Here is a 15406-nt window from a genome sequence, read left to right as displayed (position 1 = left end):
CAGGGGTAAAAAATAATGACAGTGTTGCTCGCTGCACTGTTTGCAACAGTGATTTTTCTATTGCCCAAATAACTGTAAAAGACATGTTGTGGTGACTTTAACAGGTGTCATTCATCCAGAAGTTATTTAAACTAGCTGGCTAGCTGCTCAGGAGCTACTCTATTTCAGACATCCCACCTCTCCCGGGAGTCTCCCGCAAATTGATGGTGCTACCTCCCTGAGATGAGTTTTTGCAGGGTGGGATGTCTGCAGGCAACTGGGACTAGCAGGGAGAATGTTATAACTGACATGGTCCAGTTGAGCTGAAGGGCCTTTTTCTGTGCTGTATTACTCTAGGACTCTAATTATCCAGCAGACAATTACCTCTATTAGTCAGAGAACAGCACTTTCATTCAAAAAGGAACTTCAGAATTTCTTCATTTCTCTCCAAAATGTGCCACTTTTTCTGAAGGAATTATGATTTATTAGTTTCTTTGATTAAAACATCAAAGGATTTTAATTCATATTTAGGTTTTTATTTTATGATGTCACGGCTGAGGAATGCGACTCAAACTCAATCCTCACACTAGCAGTCCAAATTTGATAGATTTACAGGCCAGGTAAACAAAGGATAGATTTAAAAAACATTGAAAACTGCAATAAAAACAAAATGTGATTAAACTTTCTCATTGGTAGGGTCGAAATCAGAGACTGTCGATATTCCAGCAATCTGCCGGGGAAACTCAGCAGGTCGAGCAGCTTCTGTGGTGGGGGTGGGGGAAGAATTGCCATTTTTGAGTTTCAACCTTAAATATTGACAATTCCTTTTCCCACACAGATGTTGCTTGGCCTGTTGCATTCCTTCAGCAGATTGTTACTCATTGGCAGTGTCAGTGAAATTAATATCAGTTATACAAATCAGAAGGTCCAAGATTTGTCTTTTGGTTTGCGATCACTGACATGACACCAATTACAGCAGGAGCCCTTCGGTTAATGATATGGGTCCATGGCATAAAAAAGGTTTGGAACCTCTGAATTAGAGGGTTACAAACCATGTTGTAAAAGGTCTCAGTGCCCTTAGGCCAAGGCCTTTTCTTGCAATGGCCTGTGATTCCAACTTGGAAGCACATCTGATACTTTTCTCAAGTGTACATTCTCTAAATTAGAGGCTAAGTGGTGTCACTAAATTATTTAATCCAATGACAAATTAGAAATGAAATCATCTTGCACAAAATAATCATTCCAGCCTGCAGGCTATCAAGAGAATATTGACCAAACTTCTTTCCTGGGGAGCAGTTGGGTTAAATTCTGCCATTGTGGAATTAGATATCTCAGTACAGACGAGGTGTTACATTTCTTCAGTACACCTCACATATTTTTTTCAGGTTTAATAATGTAGATCAGTTGGAATAAAGCAGAGAGTAATGTATGTAAATTGCCTAATGCAGATTATTCAATTATGGAAGCCGGTGGTTGTACCCTCTTGTGGTCTTAACATCTTTTACAGTTTCGGGAAGATCAAATAGCACCTAAATGAAAGAAGCTCTGGTGTGAAAAATTAAGCTGCCTTATTATACAATAGAGAGTGGCAATTATGATCAAAGCCACTTATTTCACTTAAATTCATTCCACTCACTGTGAATAAGATTTATTTTAATTCTCAAGGTTCTTTGGAAACTATAAAGACAAACCTGGGCTTGTTTCTGCAGTGACTGGCTCTGTTAAATCAGATGGCTTTCCAACACCTGCCATGTTCACAGCCCGTACACGGAAAACATAGCTCACACCTTCTTTCAGTCCTTGTACCTAATGGCAATATTGAAGTATTGGTGAAACACTGAGCTAATTTAAAAGTAAAATCTCTTTTTATTCATTCTTCATTATGAACTTGATAAAATTCTTTTGCACTTGGCAGCACCCTCCATGCCACAAAATACTGTTTTATTTTTCCCTTTCTTTTACCACCCCCTCTGCCCATCAACTATTTGTATTTGTAAAGCATCATACACTTGAACATAAAGGCCAAGCAATCATGCAGTGTGGGTTTCAAACAAGTGCTAAACCCTTTATTTCTCATTACAAAGATCCCAATGGTTCTTTCGCTTATGGGTACTATTACCAACATCTTGACCATCATAGTTCAGGCCTGCAATAAACTGCAATTTCTATTAATTGAGAGACTACTCAGTAACTTTCCAAATCAAGAGCTGTAAACAATCTGATAAGAATTAAGTATACAAGAGTAACTGTAATATTAACTTTAGAACAGAATTAGATGTCAACTTTTTAGTAATATATACATCAATCTTTTGGAAAACTGGGAACATCACCATTATTTTCTTGCAGGGGGATGGGAACCAGAGTGCCAGAACAATTAGTGGTGAGGCTGAGGAGACAAATATTTGTCAGACCTCAGACAAAGTCAGGAATCAAAATGTTGAGCATGGTGCGACAAGCGTGCTGAGCTGCATACAGTATATTTCAATGCAAGATGTATTGTACCAAAGACGAATGAGCTCAGGGTATGGATCAACACCTGGAAGTATGATATTGTGCCCATTAATTAAACTTGTTTGCAAGACGGACAGGACTGGCAGCTCAATATTCCGGGGTTCCGTTGTTTTAGACACGACAGAGCAGGAGGGATTAAAGTAGGAGGGGTGGTGTACTAGGCAGGGAAAATGTCACAGCAGTGCTCAGTCAGGACAGACTGAAGAACTTGTTTAGTAAGGTGAACTGAGAAATAAGAAAGGTATGACCATGTTATTGGGGCTATATTACAGCCCACCCAATATTCCGCAGGATCTAGAGGAACAAATTTGTAGAGAGATCACAGACTGTTGCAAGAAACATAAGGTTGTGATTTTAACCTTCAACATATTGACTGAGTCTCCCATACTATAAAAGGACTAGATGGGATCAAGTTTCTCAAATGTGTTCAGGATAGTTTCCTTCATAAGTATGTAGTAGTCCCAACAAGAAAGTGTGCGGTACTTGATCTGCTATGGGTGAATGGGAGAGGCCAGCTGACAGGAGTTTGCGTACAGGAACACTTTGCATCTAGTGATCACAATGGCATGAGTTTCAAAGTAGATATGAAAAAGGATAGGCCTGGTCCGTGGGTTGAGATCCTAAATCGGAGGCAGGCCAATTTGATGGATTCAGAAATAATCTGGCAAGTGTGGATTGGGACAGGCTGTTTTCTGGTAAAGGTGTACTTGATACGTGGGAGAGTACAAAGCTTGTATGTACCTGTCAGAATAAAAGGTAAAGATAACAGGTATAGGAAATGTTAGTTTTCAAGAGATATTGAGGCCCTAAGAATGGCTCTAAATGTAATCCAGAAAATTATAGATCAATGAGTCTGACATCAGCTGTGGAAAAGTTATTGAAGGGTATTCTAAGGGACTGAATATATAAGTATTTGGATAGACATGGACTGATTAAGGATAGTCAGTATGGCTTTGTGCGTGTAGGTTATGCCTAACTAATCTTATAAGGTTTTCCTAGAAGTTACCAGGAAAGTGGATGAAGGCAAGGCAGTGGATGTTGTCTACATGGACTTTAGCAAGGCATTTGACAAGGTTCCACATGGGAGGTTGGTCAAGAAGATTCAGTCATTCAGCATTCAAGATGATGTAGTAAATTTGATCAGACATTAGCTTTGTGGGAGAAGCCAGAGATGGTGGCCTATCAGACAGGAGACCTGTCAGAGGAGTGCTGCAGGGATCGGTGCTGGGTCTGTTGTTGTTTGTCATCTATGTCAACAATCTGGATGATAATGTGGTTACTGGATCAGCAGATTTGTGGATGGCACCAAGATTGGGGATTTTGTGTATAGCAAGGAAGTCCATCATGGCTTACAGAGGGATCTGGCTAGCTAGAATTGAGCTGAAAATGATAGATGGAATTTAATGCAGAGAGGTGCAAAGTGTTGCACTTCAATAGGACAAACCAGGGTAGGTCTTACACAGTGAGTGGTAGGACACTGAGGAGTGTGGTAGAACAAAGGGATCTGGGAATACAGATCCAGAATTCATTGAAAGTGGTGTTGCAAGTAGATAGTCATAAAGAAAGCTTTTGGCACACTAGCTTTCATAAATCAAAGTATTGAGATAGGATATTATGTTGAAATTGTGTAAGACATGGGTGAGGTCTAGTTTGGAGTATTGTCTGCAGATTTGGTCACCTAGCTACAGGAGAGATGTAAATAAGGTTAAAAGAGTACAGAGAAAATTAACAAGGATGTTGCTAGGTCTGGAGGACCTGAGTTACAAGGAAAAATTGAATAGGTTTGGACTCTATTCTTTAGAACATGGAAGACTGAGGGAAGATTTGATAGGGGTATACAAAATTACAAGGGGCATAGATAGGGTAAATGCAAGGAGGTTTTTTCCACTGAGGTTGGGCAGGACTACAACCAGAGGTCATGGATTAAGGGTGAAAGGTGAAAAGCTTAAGGAGACATGAGGGGAAACTTCTTCATTCAGAAGGTTATTCATGTGAGTGTGGAACGAGCTACTGGCACAAGTGGTCAATGTGAGCACAATTTCAACACTTAAGCGAAGTTTGGATATGTACATGAATGGTAGGGATATGGAGGGCTATGGTCCCAGTGCAGGTCGATGGGAGTAGGCAGTTTAAGAGGTTTCAGCATGGATTAGATTGGTTGAAGAGCCTGTTTCTGTGCTGTACCTTTCCATGACTCTGTGATTCTATTTTGTTCATTTGATCTAACAAAGCTGAGCTGAAAAATTGTGTTCATATAGCATATTTTTGGGAGTAGGAATTATTGCCCTTTACCTTTACGAATCTCTTCAATATTGCCTTCTCATTGACACTTGTCCATTTTTCTTCATCTGCATCTGCCTCCCGGACATCAGCATAGTACCCTCTCACCTCACTACGTCCTGAATATACTGGAGCTCTCCAGGTGAGGACCACTGAGTTCTTTCTGACCTCAGTGTACATAAGATCATGGGGTGGCCCTGCATTGATATGGAAAATACATTATTCACACAAAATATGTCCAAAGACAGTAACTATAGATCACTTACAGTCAGTCCTAGCTAGGATCCTCTCCAAAAGTAATTTGAAAAATTATAGTATATGTGAATAGAAAATCCCTATATATCAGGATATCCTTACAGGATTCAGCTATGTGTTTCTAATGTAGATGTAAACATCTTCTTCTAGAAAATGCAACCAGAGGAAACGTTGCCTACAGTTGGAATGCAAAACAATACCTTGTAACTCATTGCTACCACAGTGTACGAATCAAATTGTTAACACTCATGTATCTACATATTTAATTTTCTGTAGGAACTTTTCAAATGCAGAAAATTACGTTCTACAACCTAGATCATCCACCTGAGGAAGTTTGTTTGCCTTTCTGTAAACATATTGTAAATAGGGAGAGCATGCATGACACAGTTAGATCAATTTCTCCGTGCCTTGGGAGGCCTGACTGGAAGCATTTCTAAAAAGGTATGTTTTGTCTGTTTTTGTTATTAGAAGCAATTGCCTGCAAGTAAATTCCATGAAATTACAAAAAAAAAATCTTCTCGTCTACTGACAATTTGCTCTTATGCCTCAGTTCCTAGCACCATTCCCATTTAAAAGCATTTCTCATTCTCACTTTAGTATTCTGCTTCAACACTCTAAGTATATTGTTTCAAAAGACTGATAAACCCGCCTGGAACAGCAATGGTCCATTCTTCACACTTAAACTTATCACTCGGTTCAGAAGGTAAACCAATTCCAGCCACGTTGCCCGCACGAACTTGAAATTGATATGTCATGTTCTCCTTTAGGTCATTGATCTAAAGAAAGCAAGTTACAAAATCAAGAATTAGAAGAAGACAATATAATAGGTCCACTAATTAACATAAATGCATTTGACGCCAGTTATCGAAATTAAAAGCAAAGAACATTGGGATTCTCGGCATGTCAGGGTGCATCAATTGAGAGGGAAATCAGATAGAATTTCAAGTCCCAGTTAACTATAACCCATTCTATATTTTCCAGATTTTCCATCAATGTCCCCTATATTTTCTTCTCCTTACCTTAAGCACCTCACTCATGTGAACCCTCACAACCTCTGAGCTATTCCGCTGTAAGGAGTTACTCTTCTTTCATCTTATTTGACACTGGTAATTACTGCTTTATTATGGCTAGTACTGTCATCCCGTTGGTCTTTTAATTGTAAGTCTTCCACTTTATATCATTTTACAATCCTTTCCTGCCATCTGTGGCTGTTTATAATGCAATCAGCTCTGATATTGATTTTCTTTTTAAAAGTGTTAACCTTGTTTCTCTTTCCTTAAATATTCTCTGATGTGCTGAGAATTACCAGCATCATCCAATGATTTACACAGGGTTAAAGTAAAACTGAAATGTATCCAATTCCATGAAACCATATTTCAAACAATATTCAACATTACTCCATTTGACCTTGCAGATGCACATGGTCTGTTGATATGGACCATAATCCAGTGCTGGTATATTTCTAATGAAATGTTTACATGCCAGTCTGAGACAAAGGTTACATGTCTGCAAAAGTGAAGCAGATGCAATAACTTTAGATGAAAGGAGGGTCAAATTGGTGGTCCTTAGATTTTAAAGTTAAAATTATTTTAATGCCAGTGATACATAGGTTAATTCCTTTGATACTTTCAGATTGCCACGAGAACCAATTTCAAAAGAGCTCTCTTTTACAACTTAAAAAACATGTCTGGGAAGTAAGTCATTGTTTCACCTACTCTGTATGCTCGATCGCTGATAGCTTTGATATGGGCTTCTTTCCATTTTCCAGGTTTATCATTAATAATTTCACGATAATCCACAAAGTAGCCAGTGACGTCAGAACCACCGTGGAATTTGGGTTGCTTCCATCCAAGCACCATTGAATCACGGACACTTTCAAGCACTGTTATTCCATAAGGTGGAGCTGGAGCAGCTGGTTGAAGGCAGAGTTTATCAAATTAGCATTTGATTCCATGACAGTTCAGCTCTTTTAATACAAATCTGGCTGTATGGATCTCTTTGTGTAATGCAATAAAGAGGGCATTCTAGATATTTTATAAGTAATCCCTCAAGTGATCTTGGATCTGATCAGCATAATGACCTTCTCATATAAATTACTTAAAACTGCAACTGGCGTGAGACTTTATATTATAGTGGGATCACAAAAAAAAATGCCAATGAAATTTAAATTCAGCAACAACCCTCATACATTTATTATAGAGAAAGAAACAGATAGTTGTTCCTGGATATGTTACCCCTTTGTTAAGAGTATTCAAATTAATTAGCAGATCTATTACGAATAAAAAGTAGTGCAATTTCATTAAATATTCCCAGTGCCATGTTGTAAAGGATGAAAGAAAATGCCTGAGATATTCTCTGCAATTACTGGACCTCAAACCTGGCTCATACCTCATGGTCTACAAGGCATCTGTGATCCTGTCCTCTTTTACACTTCCAAGATATGGGCTACCCAAAATTGATGGTGGAAAAGAAAATTTGAGCAGATAGCACCAATGCTGCCTCCTGAAAATCTTCCAAATCAACTGGCAGAGTAGGCAAACATCCTCCAATGGGCAGGCCACATTGTTTGCACACTTGACACCATATTCCTGATGTAGACAATCTATAATGAGGTCAGTTACACTATTAAGTTGACAGGGGAAAATGTTTAATTATATTTTAAGTAATTGGTCTGTTATTTACCAATTTTATCTCACTTGTTATCTTCACTCAACTAGTATTATTTCTCTTACATATTATACCAACTTCAAACCTAGAAGATTTTTATTAGATAATATAGGGAATCAAATTTCAATTAACTTTGTGCGTGAATTTGAAGGAGATAACGTATCAGAAGTACATAAGAAATAAGAGCAGGGGTAGTTCACCAGGCCCATCGAGCCTGCTCCACTATTCAATAAGATCATGACTGATCTATCTGTTAATTCTGTTCCATTTGTCTGCCTTTTCACCATAATTTCCCGAGAAGAAAAAAAGCTATCTAACTGTGTCTTAAATATATTTCTGAGATAACCTTTTCTACTATCCTGGAGTTCCCTACTCTCTGAGAAAAGCAATTCCTCTTCTTCCCTTTCCTAAGTCCCTGCTCTACTCCTCCAAATCTTGAGGTTACATCCTCTATTCTATACTCATCTACCAGTGGAAACAAATTTCCTGCTACTATCTTACCTACCCCTTTCATAATTTTATATGTTTCTATAAGATTTCCTTTCATTCTTTGAATTCCAGCACATATAGTCCCAGACAACGTAATCTGTCCTCATACCTCCTATCCCCAGGGATTAACCTGGTGGATGTCCTCTGCACTGCCTCAAAATCCAGTACATCTTTTCTCCAGTAAAGAGACTAAAACTGCATGCAGTACTCCAGGTGCAACCTCACCAGCACTCTGTATAGTTGTAGGATAACCTCCTAACCCAGTGAAGGCCAATATACCATTTGCCTTCTTGACAACTTGATTGCACCTGCAAACCAACATTTTGCAATTCACACAAGCACTGGCATGCTGCAACCTTTCTTTATTTAAATAATAATTTAATCTTCTAATTTTCCTTCCAAAGTGGATTACTTCACATTTACCAGCATTGTACTCATCTGCCATCCTTTGCCCACTCACTTACCCTATCTACATTTATCTGCAGACTCTCACATCCTCTGTGCAACATGCTTTTCCATTCAATTTGGTGTCATCAGTAAACTTAATTATGCTTCACTTGGTACCCGCTTCCAAATCATTAATGTATATTTGAACATTTGTAGGCCCAGTACCAGCTTCTGCAACACTCCGCTCACCACTGATTGCCCTCCAGAGAAATACCCATTTAGCCCATCTTCCTTCTATTGGTAAGCTAATCCTCTACCCATACTAATATGTTACCCCTAACTCCATTCATCCTTATGTTATAGTTACGTCTTTTGTGCAGCAATTTATTGAATACCTTCTGCAAATCCAAGTATACAACATCCAACTGTTTCCGTCTATCCACTGTGCTTGTTATATCATCAAAAAACTCCCATAAGTCTGTCAGACAGGACCCACCCTTCTTCAATTCATGCTGTCTCTGACCGATGGAACCATTCCTATCCAATTATTTTACTATTTCTTCAATAGTCATTGCTTCAAGCATTTTACAAAATTTTAAAACCAACAGACCTAACATTTGCTCCAATCCTCCAGGACCTGCCCAGAGTCCAGAGAATTCTGATAAGTTATCACAAGTGCTTCTACTATAACTTCTGCCATTTCTTTCAGTACCCAGGGAATCAGTCCATCAGGACCAAGGATCTTGTCAACCTTTAGGCTCAATAGATTGCTCAGCATTACCTCTTTAGTGATAGCAAATGTGCTGAGGTCTTCACCTCCCATCACATCCATAACATCTCTCTGCATATTCAATGTGTCCTCCACCGTAAAGACTGAGACATAGTACTTGTTCAAACCCTTGGCAATTTATGTATTAACTAGTATTAATTACCACTTTTTGTTTTCCAAGGGACCTATACACACTTTAGCCACTCTCTTCTGCTTTATATAGTTATAGAAAATTGTACTATCTGGTTTTATATTTTGTGCTGGTTCACCTTCATAATCTATCCTCCCTTTCTTTATTGTTTGCTTAGTGGTTCTTTGTGACTTTTTAAATAATCTTCCAGTGTACCACTATTCTTCACAACTTTATATGCATGACCTTTTAGTTTTATGCTTTCCTTTATGTTATCCACCACCATTGCTGTCATTGGTTTATAAGAAAATACTTTTGTTGAGAGCTGAACCCAGAAATCACAATGAGCTTTACTAGCTAATGAATGCTCTGGAGGGTCTAACATCATTGCTCTGTACAGTCTATAAAAGAAGGCATAAATTAATTTAATTTGGGAGTTAATAATAGATCAGATCTTCATATGGTGAGTACTGTAGCTCAAAACTGAGACCAGGAAGTAGCACATTTTTCCACAGAGGATGAGGAAACTGCATGTGAAGAGTTCTGAGATGCAGTTTCTCAGTTCTACCAGACAGTTACAGAGTTTAAGAGCCTAACATGGAATTTAGGAAATAGTAAGACAAAAGGATTTAAAAAGAGGAAAAATGCACATGCTTTAAATTCAAAAAAACATATGTATTGAAAAAAAGTGACAAAATTTATCCAGCCCATCACTCTGGTGATAGTGGGTTAGAATTTAATAGTGACAAACATTCATTTTGTGTTTATGAGTGGCAAAAGTGTTTCACACAAGTCAAGGAAAATCTATAAATCGTTTTCAATACTTCTGTACACGATTTCTTCCACAAAGAATGGCACTGAGGTAAGAAACACATTTGTAAGTTACAGCAGTGAAATTAACTTCTACACCATAACATCTTAATGGTGGAATGGAGCCCATTTCCAACAGTGCAGACTACCTTTATCATCATCATTCATTCAGTTACAACACGTTGATGACATTCTATAACAGTTTTGTTTCAAAGGTGATCCATTTGTTTCAAATGTAATTAGGACAATAGGTTACCAAGGCAGAACTGTGGTGCACCTGTTAGAGACACTGCCTTCCAGCAGTGGAGTCAAAGAGGGTTTAATCCTGACCTTAGGTGCTGTCTGTATGGACTTTACACTTTCTCAATGTGATCACAGGGGTTTCCTCCAGGAGCTCCTGTGTACATGCTGCATCTCTGTGATTCTAAATCTGACATATTTGAATGAATAGAGTTAATGTGTACAATTATTTTGAATAATTCCCAAATTCCCAGGACATAAATCTAATGTTCTGTTTACTTGTCTCCTCAACCTTCAGTATCTTCATTCAGCTTGAATCCCCATGTGATCATTATCACCGGATTCTTGAACAAATTAACTAAAATGTGATGTAATTTTGTAATAATAATAATAATAATGCCTTTAATAGAGTAAACCACTCAAAAGTAATTCACAGAATTAGAGACTGACACAATGAAGGGGATATTAGAATAGTGACAAAAGAATCGGTGGAAGGAGAGCGCCTTAAGATTATCTCAAAAAGAGGAATGAGAGGAACAGTAGCAGAAAGGTGAGAGATGACATTTCAGAGCTTGGACTGATCCCATTATTGCTGGAGTGAAAGATGTCACACATACCCAGGAGACAATATTAGAGGAACACAGAGTTCTTGGGAAGTTGCAGGGCTGGAGGAAGTTACAGAATGAGCATTTTCAGATTCTGGTTCATTTATTCATCACAAGTACATTGAAACATACAGTGAAATTCATTGTTTGTCTCATTAGCCAGCACAGCCCAAGGATATGCTGGGGACAGTCTGGTTTCAGACACATAATGAAAATGTTGAGTTTGAAATATTACCGGACTGGGGCAAACGTGAGTGAGCAATCACAGGGACGGCGACAGAAAAAATAGGTTATCAAAGGATTATGAAACAAAACTAGAATTTACACCTGAGATGAGATGCTGAACTACTGTAGTTTAGTTGGCACTGTTAAAACATACCATGGAAATCTCACAGGTTCTAGGATTTCCATCCATAATCAGAGACTGCTCACTTGTCCAACTAAAACAGCACCATGGTAGCTTAGTGATTAGCGTGACACTATTACAGCTCGGGGCATTCTGGAATTCTGAGTTCAATTTCAACATCATTCTTTAAGGGGTTCTCCTCGTGGAATGCATGGGTTTCTCCAGCTGCTCCGGGTTCCTCCCACAGTCCAAACCTACTGGACTTGTAGTAGGATAGAAGCACGCTCTGTGTACCGTCTTCTACGGGGCCAACCAATGGTGTTACCGTCTTTTTAGAATGTATTTTTTTTTACTATCTCAAGACCCTGCTGGACATTAACAACCTAAAATACTGCAGGTATACCCCATCTGTGAGTTGCTCATCAGTGGAGAAACTGAAGGAGTTGGACTTGGTGGAAATCGCGCTGCTGCCTGTATCAGAGAGGCAGCGGAGTGGGTGTGTGAAGGAGGTGTGAAGTCTAAAAATAAGCGATCGTCTTAGTCAGTTTTCTTGTGATTGCAATATCCTGCTTATGCAGAATGCTGCAATTCAAATACACTGATTTATTGGCATGTGGTGAAGGAGCTGCAGGGCCTCAAGCCACAGTGTTAACTATTTGCAACTGCCCAGGAGAGAGAGGTCAGACTCGATGCACTCCACTGCTAGGATGGAGGCAGTATGGTGTGGCATGCAGGCTGGAATCAGTGCTGCCCTCCAGTGTTTGCTTGACAGGCAACAAGACGTATTGTGTTCAGCTGCAGACTACTGCAACATACATGGACTCAGAGACTTGGACTATATATTTTCTTATGTGACTGTATTTTACTGCTTTCTTATATGTGCTATGCGTGCCTTGTGCCGTGTGAGACTGTTGGTACTGAGTCTTACACCTGGGCCCTGGAGTAACGCTGTTTTGTTTGGCTGTATTCATGGGCATTCATTTATGGTTGAATAACAATTAAACTTGAACTTAGGTAGATTAATCAGTCATTGTAATTTGTCCCATGATTAGGTTAGGGTCAATCAGATTTGGCGGGGTTGCTGGGATGGCACGGCTCGAAGGGGAAGAAGGGCCTACTCGGCGCTGTATTGCTAAATAAAAGAAAACTGAACAAACTGCAGAAACCATCAATTGGAAGTAATGCAATCTGGCTAAATGGAGTAATTATTAGCAATAGTGTAAGTAGCTTCAAAGATCAGCAGGCAAGAAATTAGAATGTTGCAAATATTCATTTAGACCTTAAGACCATAAGACATAGGAGCAGAATTAGACCATTCAGGCTATTGAGTCTGCTCCACCATTCCTGTAACCTTTCACTCCGTAACTTTTCATATGACTTATCAAGAATTTATCAGCCTTCACCTTAAATACACCTAAAACCTGGCCTCCACGGCTGCCTGTGGCAATGAATTTTATAGATTCACCACCTTCTGGCTAAAGAAATTCTTCCTCAGCTCTACACTAACTGGACATCCCTCTGTTCTGGGGTTGTATCCTCTGGACCTAGACTCTCCCACTATAGGAAACATCCCCTCCACATTCGCTCCATCTACCTTTTCAACATTCAATGGGTTTCAATGGGATCACCACCTCCCCCCCACTTCATTCTTCCAGATTCCAGCAAGTACAGGCCCAAAACCGTCAAACACTCATTACGTCCTTGTTTTTATATTCTAGTCCCTCAAAATAAATGCTAACATTGCATTTGCCTTCCTCACCACCGACTCAACCTGCAAGTTAACCTTTAGGGAATCCAGCACGAGGATTCTCAAATCTACTTGCAGCTTTGATAGTTGGATTTTCTCCCCATTTAGAAAATAGTCTACACTTTTATTCCTTCCACCAAAGTGCATGACCATACACTTCCCAACATTGTAGTCCATCTGCCTCTTCTTTGCCCATTCTCCTACCTGTAAGTTCTTCTGAGGCCTCCCTGCTTCCTCAAAACTAACAGCTCCTCCACCCATCTTTGCATTGTCTGCAAACTTGGTCACAAAGCCACCAATTCCATTATTCAAATCATTGGCATATAATGTAAAAAGAAGCAGTCTCAAGACTGTCCCCTGCGGAACAACACTAGTTACTGGTAGCCAATCAGAAAAGGCTCCCTTTATTCCCACTCGTTGCCTCCTACCAATCAGCCAATTGTCCATTTATGCTAGTATCTTTCCTGTAATATCATGAACACTTATTGTGCTAAGCAATCTTATATGTGGCTTGTTAAAGGCCTTCTGAAAATCCAAGTACACAACATCCATCAAGTCTCCTTTGTCTATCCTGCTTGTTGTTTCTTGAAAAAAATTCCAGTAGATTTGTCAGGCAAGATTTTCCCTCAACAAAACCATGCTCAGTTTAACCTATTTTACCATGTGCCTCCAAGTACGCCAAAACTTGAACCATAATGATCCTCAATTTACTGTTATTGAATGTCCAAACCTGTTCACATTTCTGTGCATGAACTAGAGTTTGTCAAAAAGAATCCATCAAAACTTACTTATTTCATCCTAGAGGATACATTTTCCTTCCTCAACTTTTTCCACAGCTTTACTGCTTTACACTGACTAGCAAGGATGATATATTTTGACTATCTGTTCACTCCCACTCCTTACATTAAGAATGTGTTGTTTTATAAATATCAAGATATAATACTTCATAATTATATTAAATTGTACATTTACATATTCCCCTTTGTATTTATTCTTTTTATTTCAAGGTCTGTATCCTACGGGAAACATTAAGGCAGAAGCTAATAAGCTTGCTTGGGAAAATTAGTAAGATTTTTTTTAAAGAAGCTAAACCAGTTAATTACCAACAATTTAAATATCATCTTGGTTCATTTGGTTATCCATTCAAACTTGATAACTATCAAGAACCTATCAATCTCTGCCTTAAATACACCCAATGACCTGGCCTCCACAGCTGCATGTGGCAACAAATTCGCCACCCTTTGGCTAAAGAAATTTCTCCGCATCTTTGTTTTGAAAAGGCGCGCCTCTATCCTGAGGCTGTGCCCTCTTGTCCTAGACTCTCCCACCATGGGAAACATCTGTTCAGGCCTTTCCACATTCGAAAGGTTTCAATGAGATCCCAGCTCATCCTTCTGAATTCCAGTGAATACAGACCTAGAGCCATCAAACGTCCCTCAAATGATTACCCTTTCATTTCTGGAATCATCCTTGTGAATATCCTCTGGACCCTCTCCAATGCCAGCACATCTTTTCTAAGATGAGGGGCTCAAAACTGTTCACAATACTCAAGGTGAGGCTTCATCAGTGCCTTATAAAGCCTCATCATCACATCCTTACTCTTGTATACTAGACCTCTTGAAATTAATGCTAACGTGGTATTTACCTTCCTTACCTCCAGGTTGTTCTGCACAAGGACTCCCAAGTCCCTCTGCATCTCAGATTCCTGGATTTTCTCCTCATTTAGAAAACAGTCTGTACATTTATTTCTACTACCAAAGTGCACAACCATGCATTTTCCAACACTGTATTTCATTTGCCATTTTCTAGCCCATTCTCCTAATCTGTTTAAGTCCTTCTGCATCCTACCTGTTTCCTCAACACTACCTGCCTCTCAACCAATCTTTGTATCATCTGCAAACTTGGCAACAAAGCCATCTATTCTATCATCTTAATCATTTATATACAGCATAAAAAGAAGTGGTCCCAACACTGACCCCTGTGGAACTCCACTAGTAACTGGCAGCCAACCAGAAAAGGATCCTTTTATTCCCACTCACTGCCTCCTACCAATCAGCCAATGCTCGAACCATGTTGGTAACTTTCCTGTAGTACCATGAGCTCTTAACTTGGTAAGCAGCCTCATGTGTGGTACCTTGTCAAGAGCCTTCTGGAAGTCCAAATATACAACATCCGCTGCATCCCCTTTATC

At 39.2% G+C, this 15406-nt stretch overlaps 1 protein-coding gene across 4 annotated transcripts in view; it reads right to left on the bottom strand.

Moving 5' to 3' along the window:
* The window catches only part of myom1b (myomesin 1b), a 187441-nt gene that overhangs the window by 89074 nt on the left and 82961 nt on the right, over positions 1 to 15406 (bottom strand). For all 4 annotated transcript variants that reach the window (XM_063062392.1, XM_063062401.1, XM_063062408.1 and 1 more), the window contains 4 exons: positions 6741 to 6937; positions 5675 to 5801; positions 4783 to 4967; positions 1671 to 1785 (listed from right to left, as the gene is read on the bottom strand). In XM_063062392.1, the coding sequence (XP_062918462.1) occupies positions 1671 to 1785; positions 4783 to 4967; positions 5675 to 5801; positions 6741 to 6937 (624 nt within the window). The remainder of the gene's footprint in view (positions 1 to 1670; positions 1786 to 4782; positions 4968 to 5674; positions 5802 to 6740; positions 6938 to 15406) is intronic.

Source organism: Mobula hypostoma, chromosome 1 (assembly GCF_963921235.1).
Source record: "Mobula hypostoma chromosome 1, sMobHyp1.1, whole genome shotgun sequence".
Classification (NCBI taxonomy): Eukaryota; Metazoa; Chordata; class Chondrichthyes; order Myliobatiformes; family Myliobatidae; genus Mobula; species Mobula hypostoma.
The sequence above is the reverse complement of the archived record's forward strand: the minus strand, read 5'-3'. Positions and strand labels throughout refer to the sequence as shown.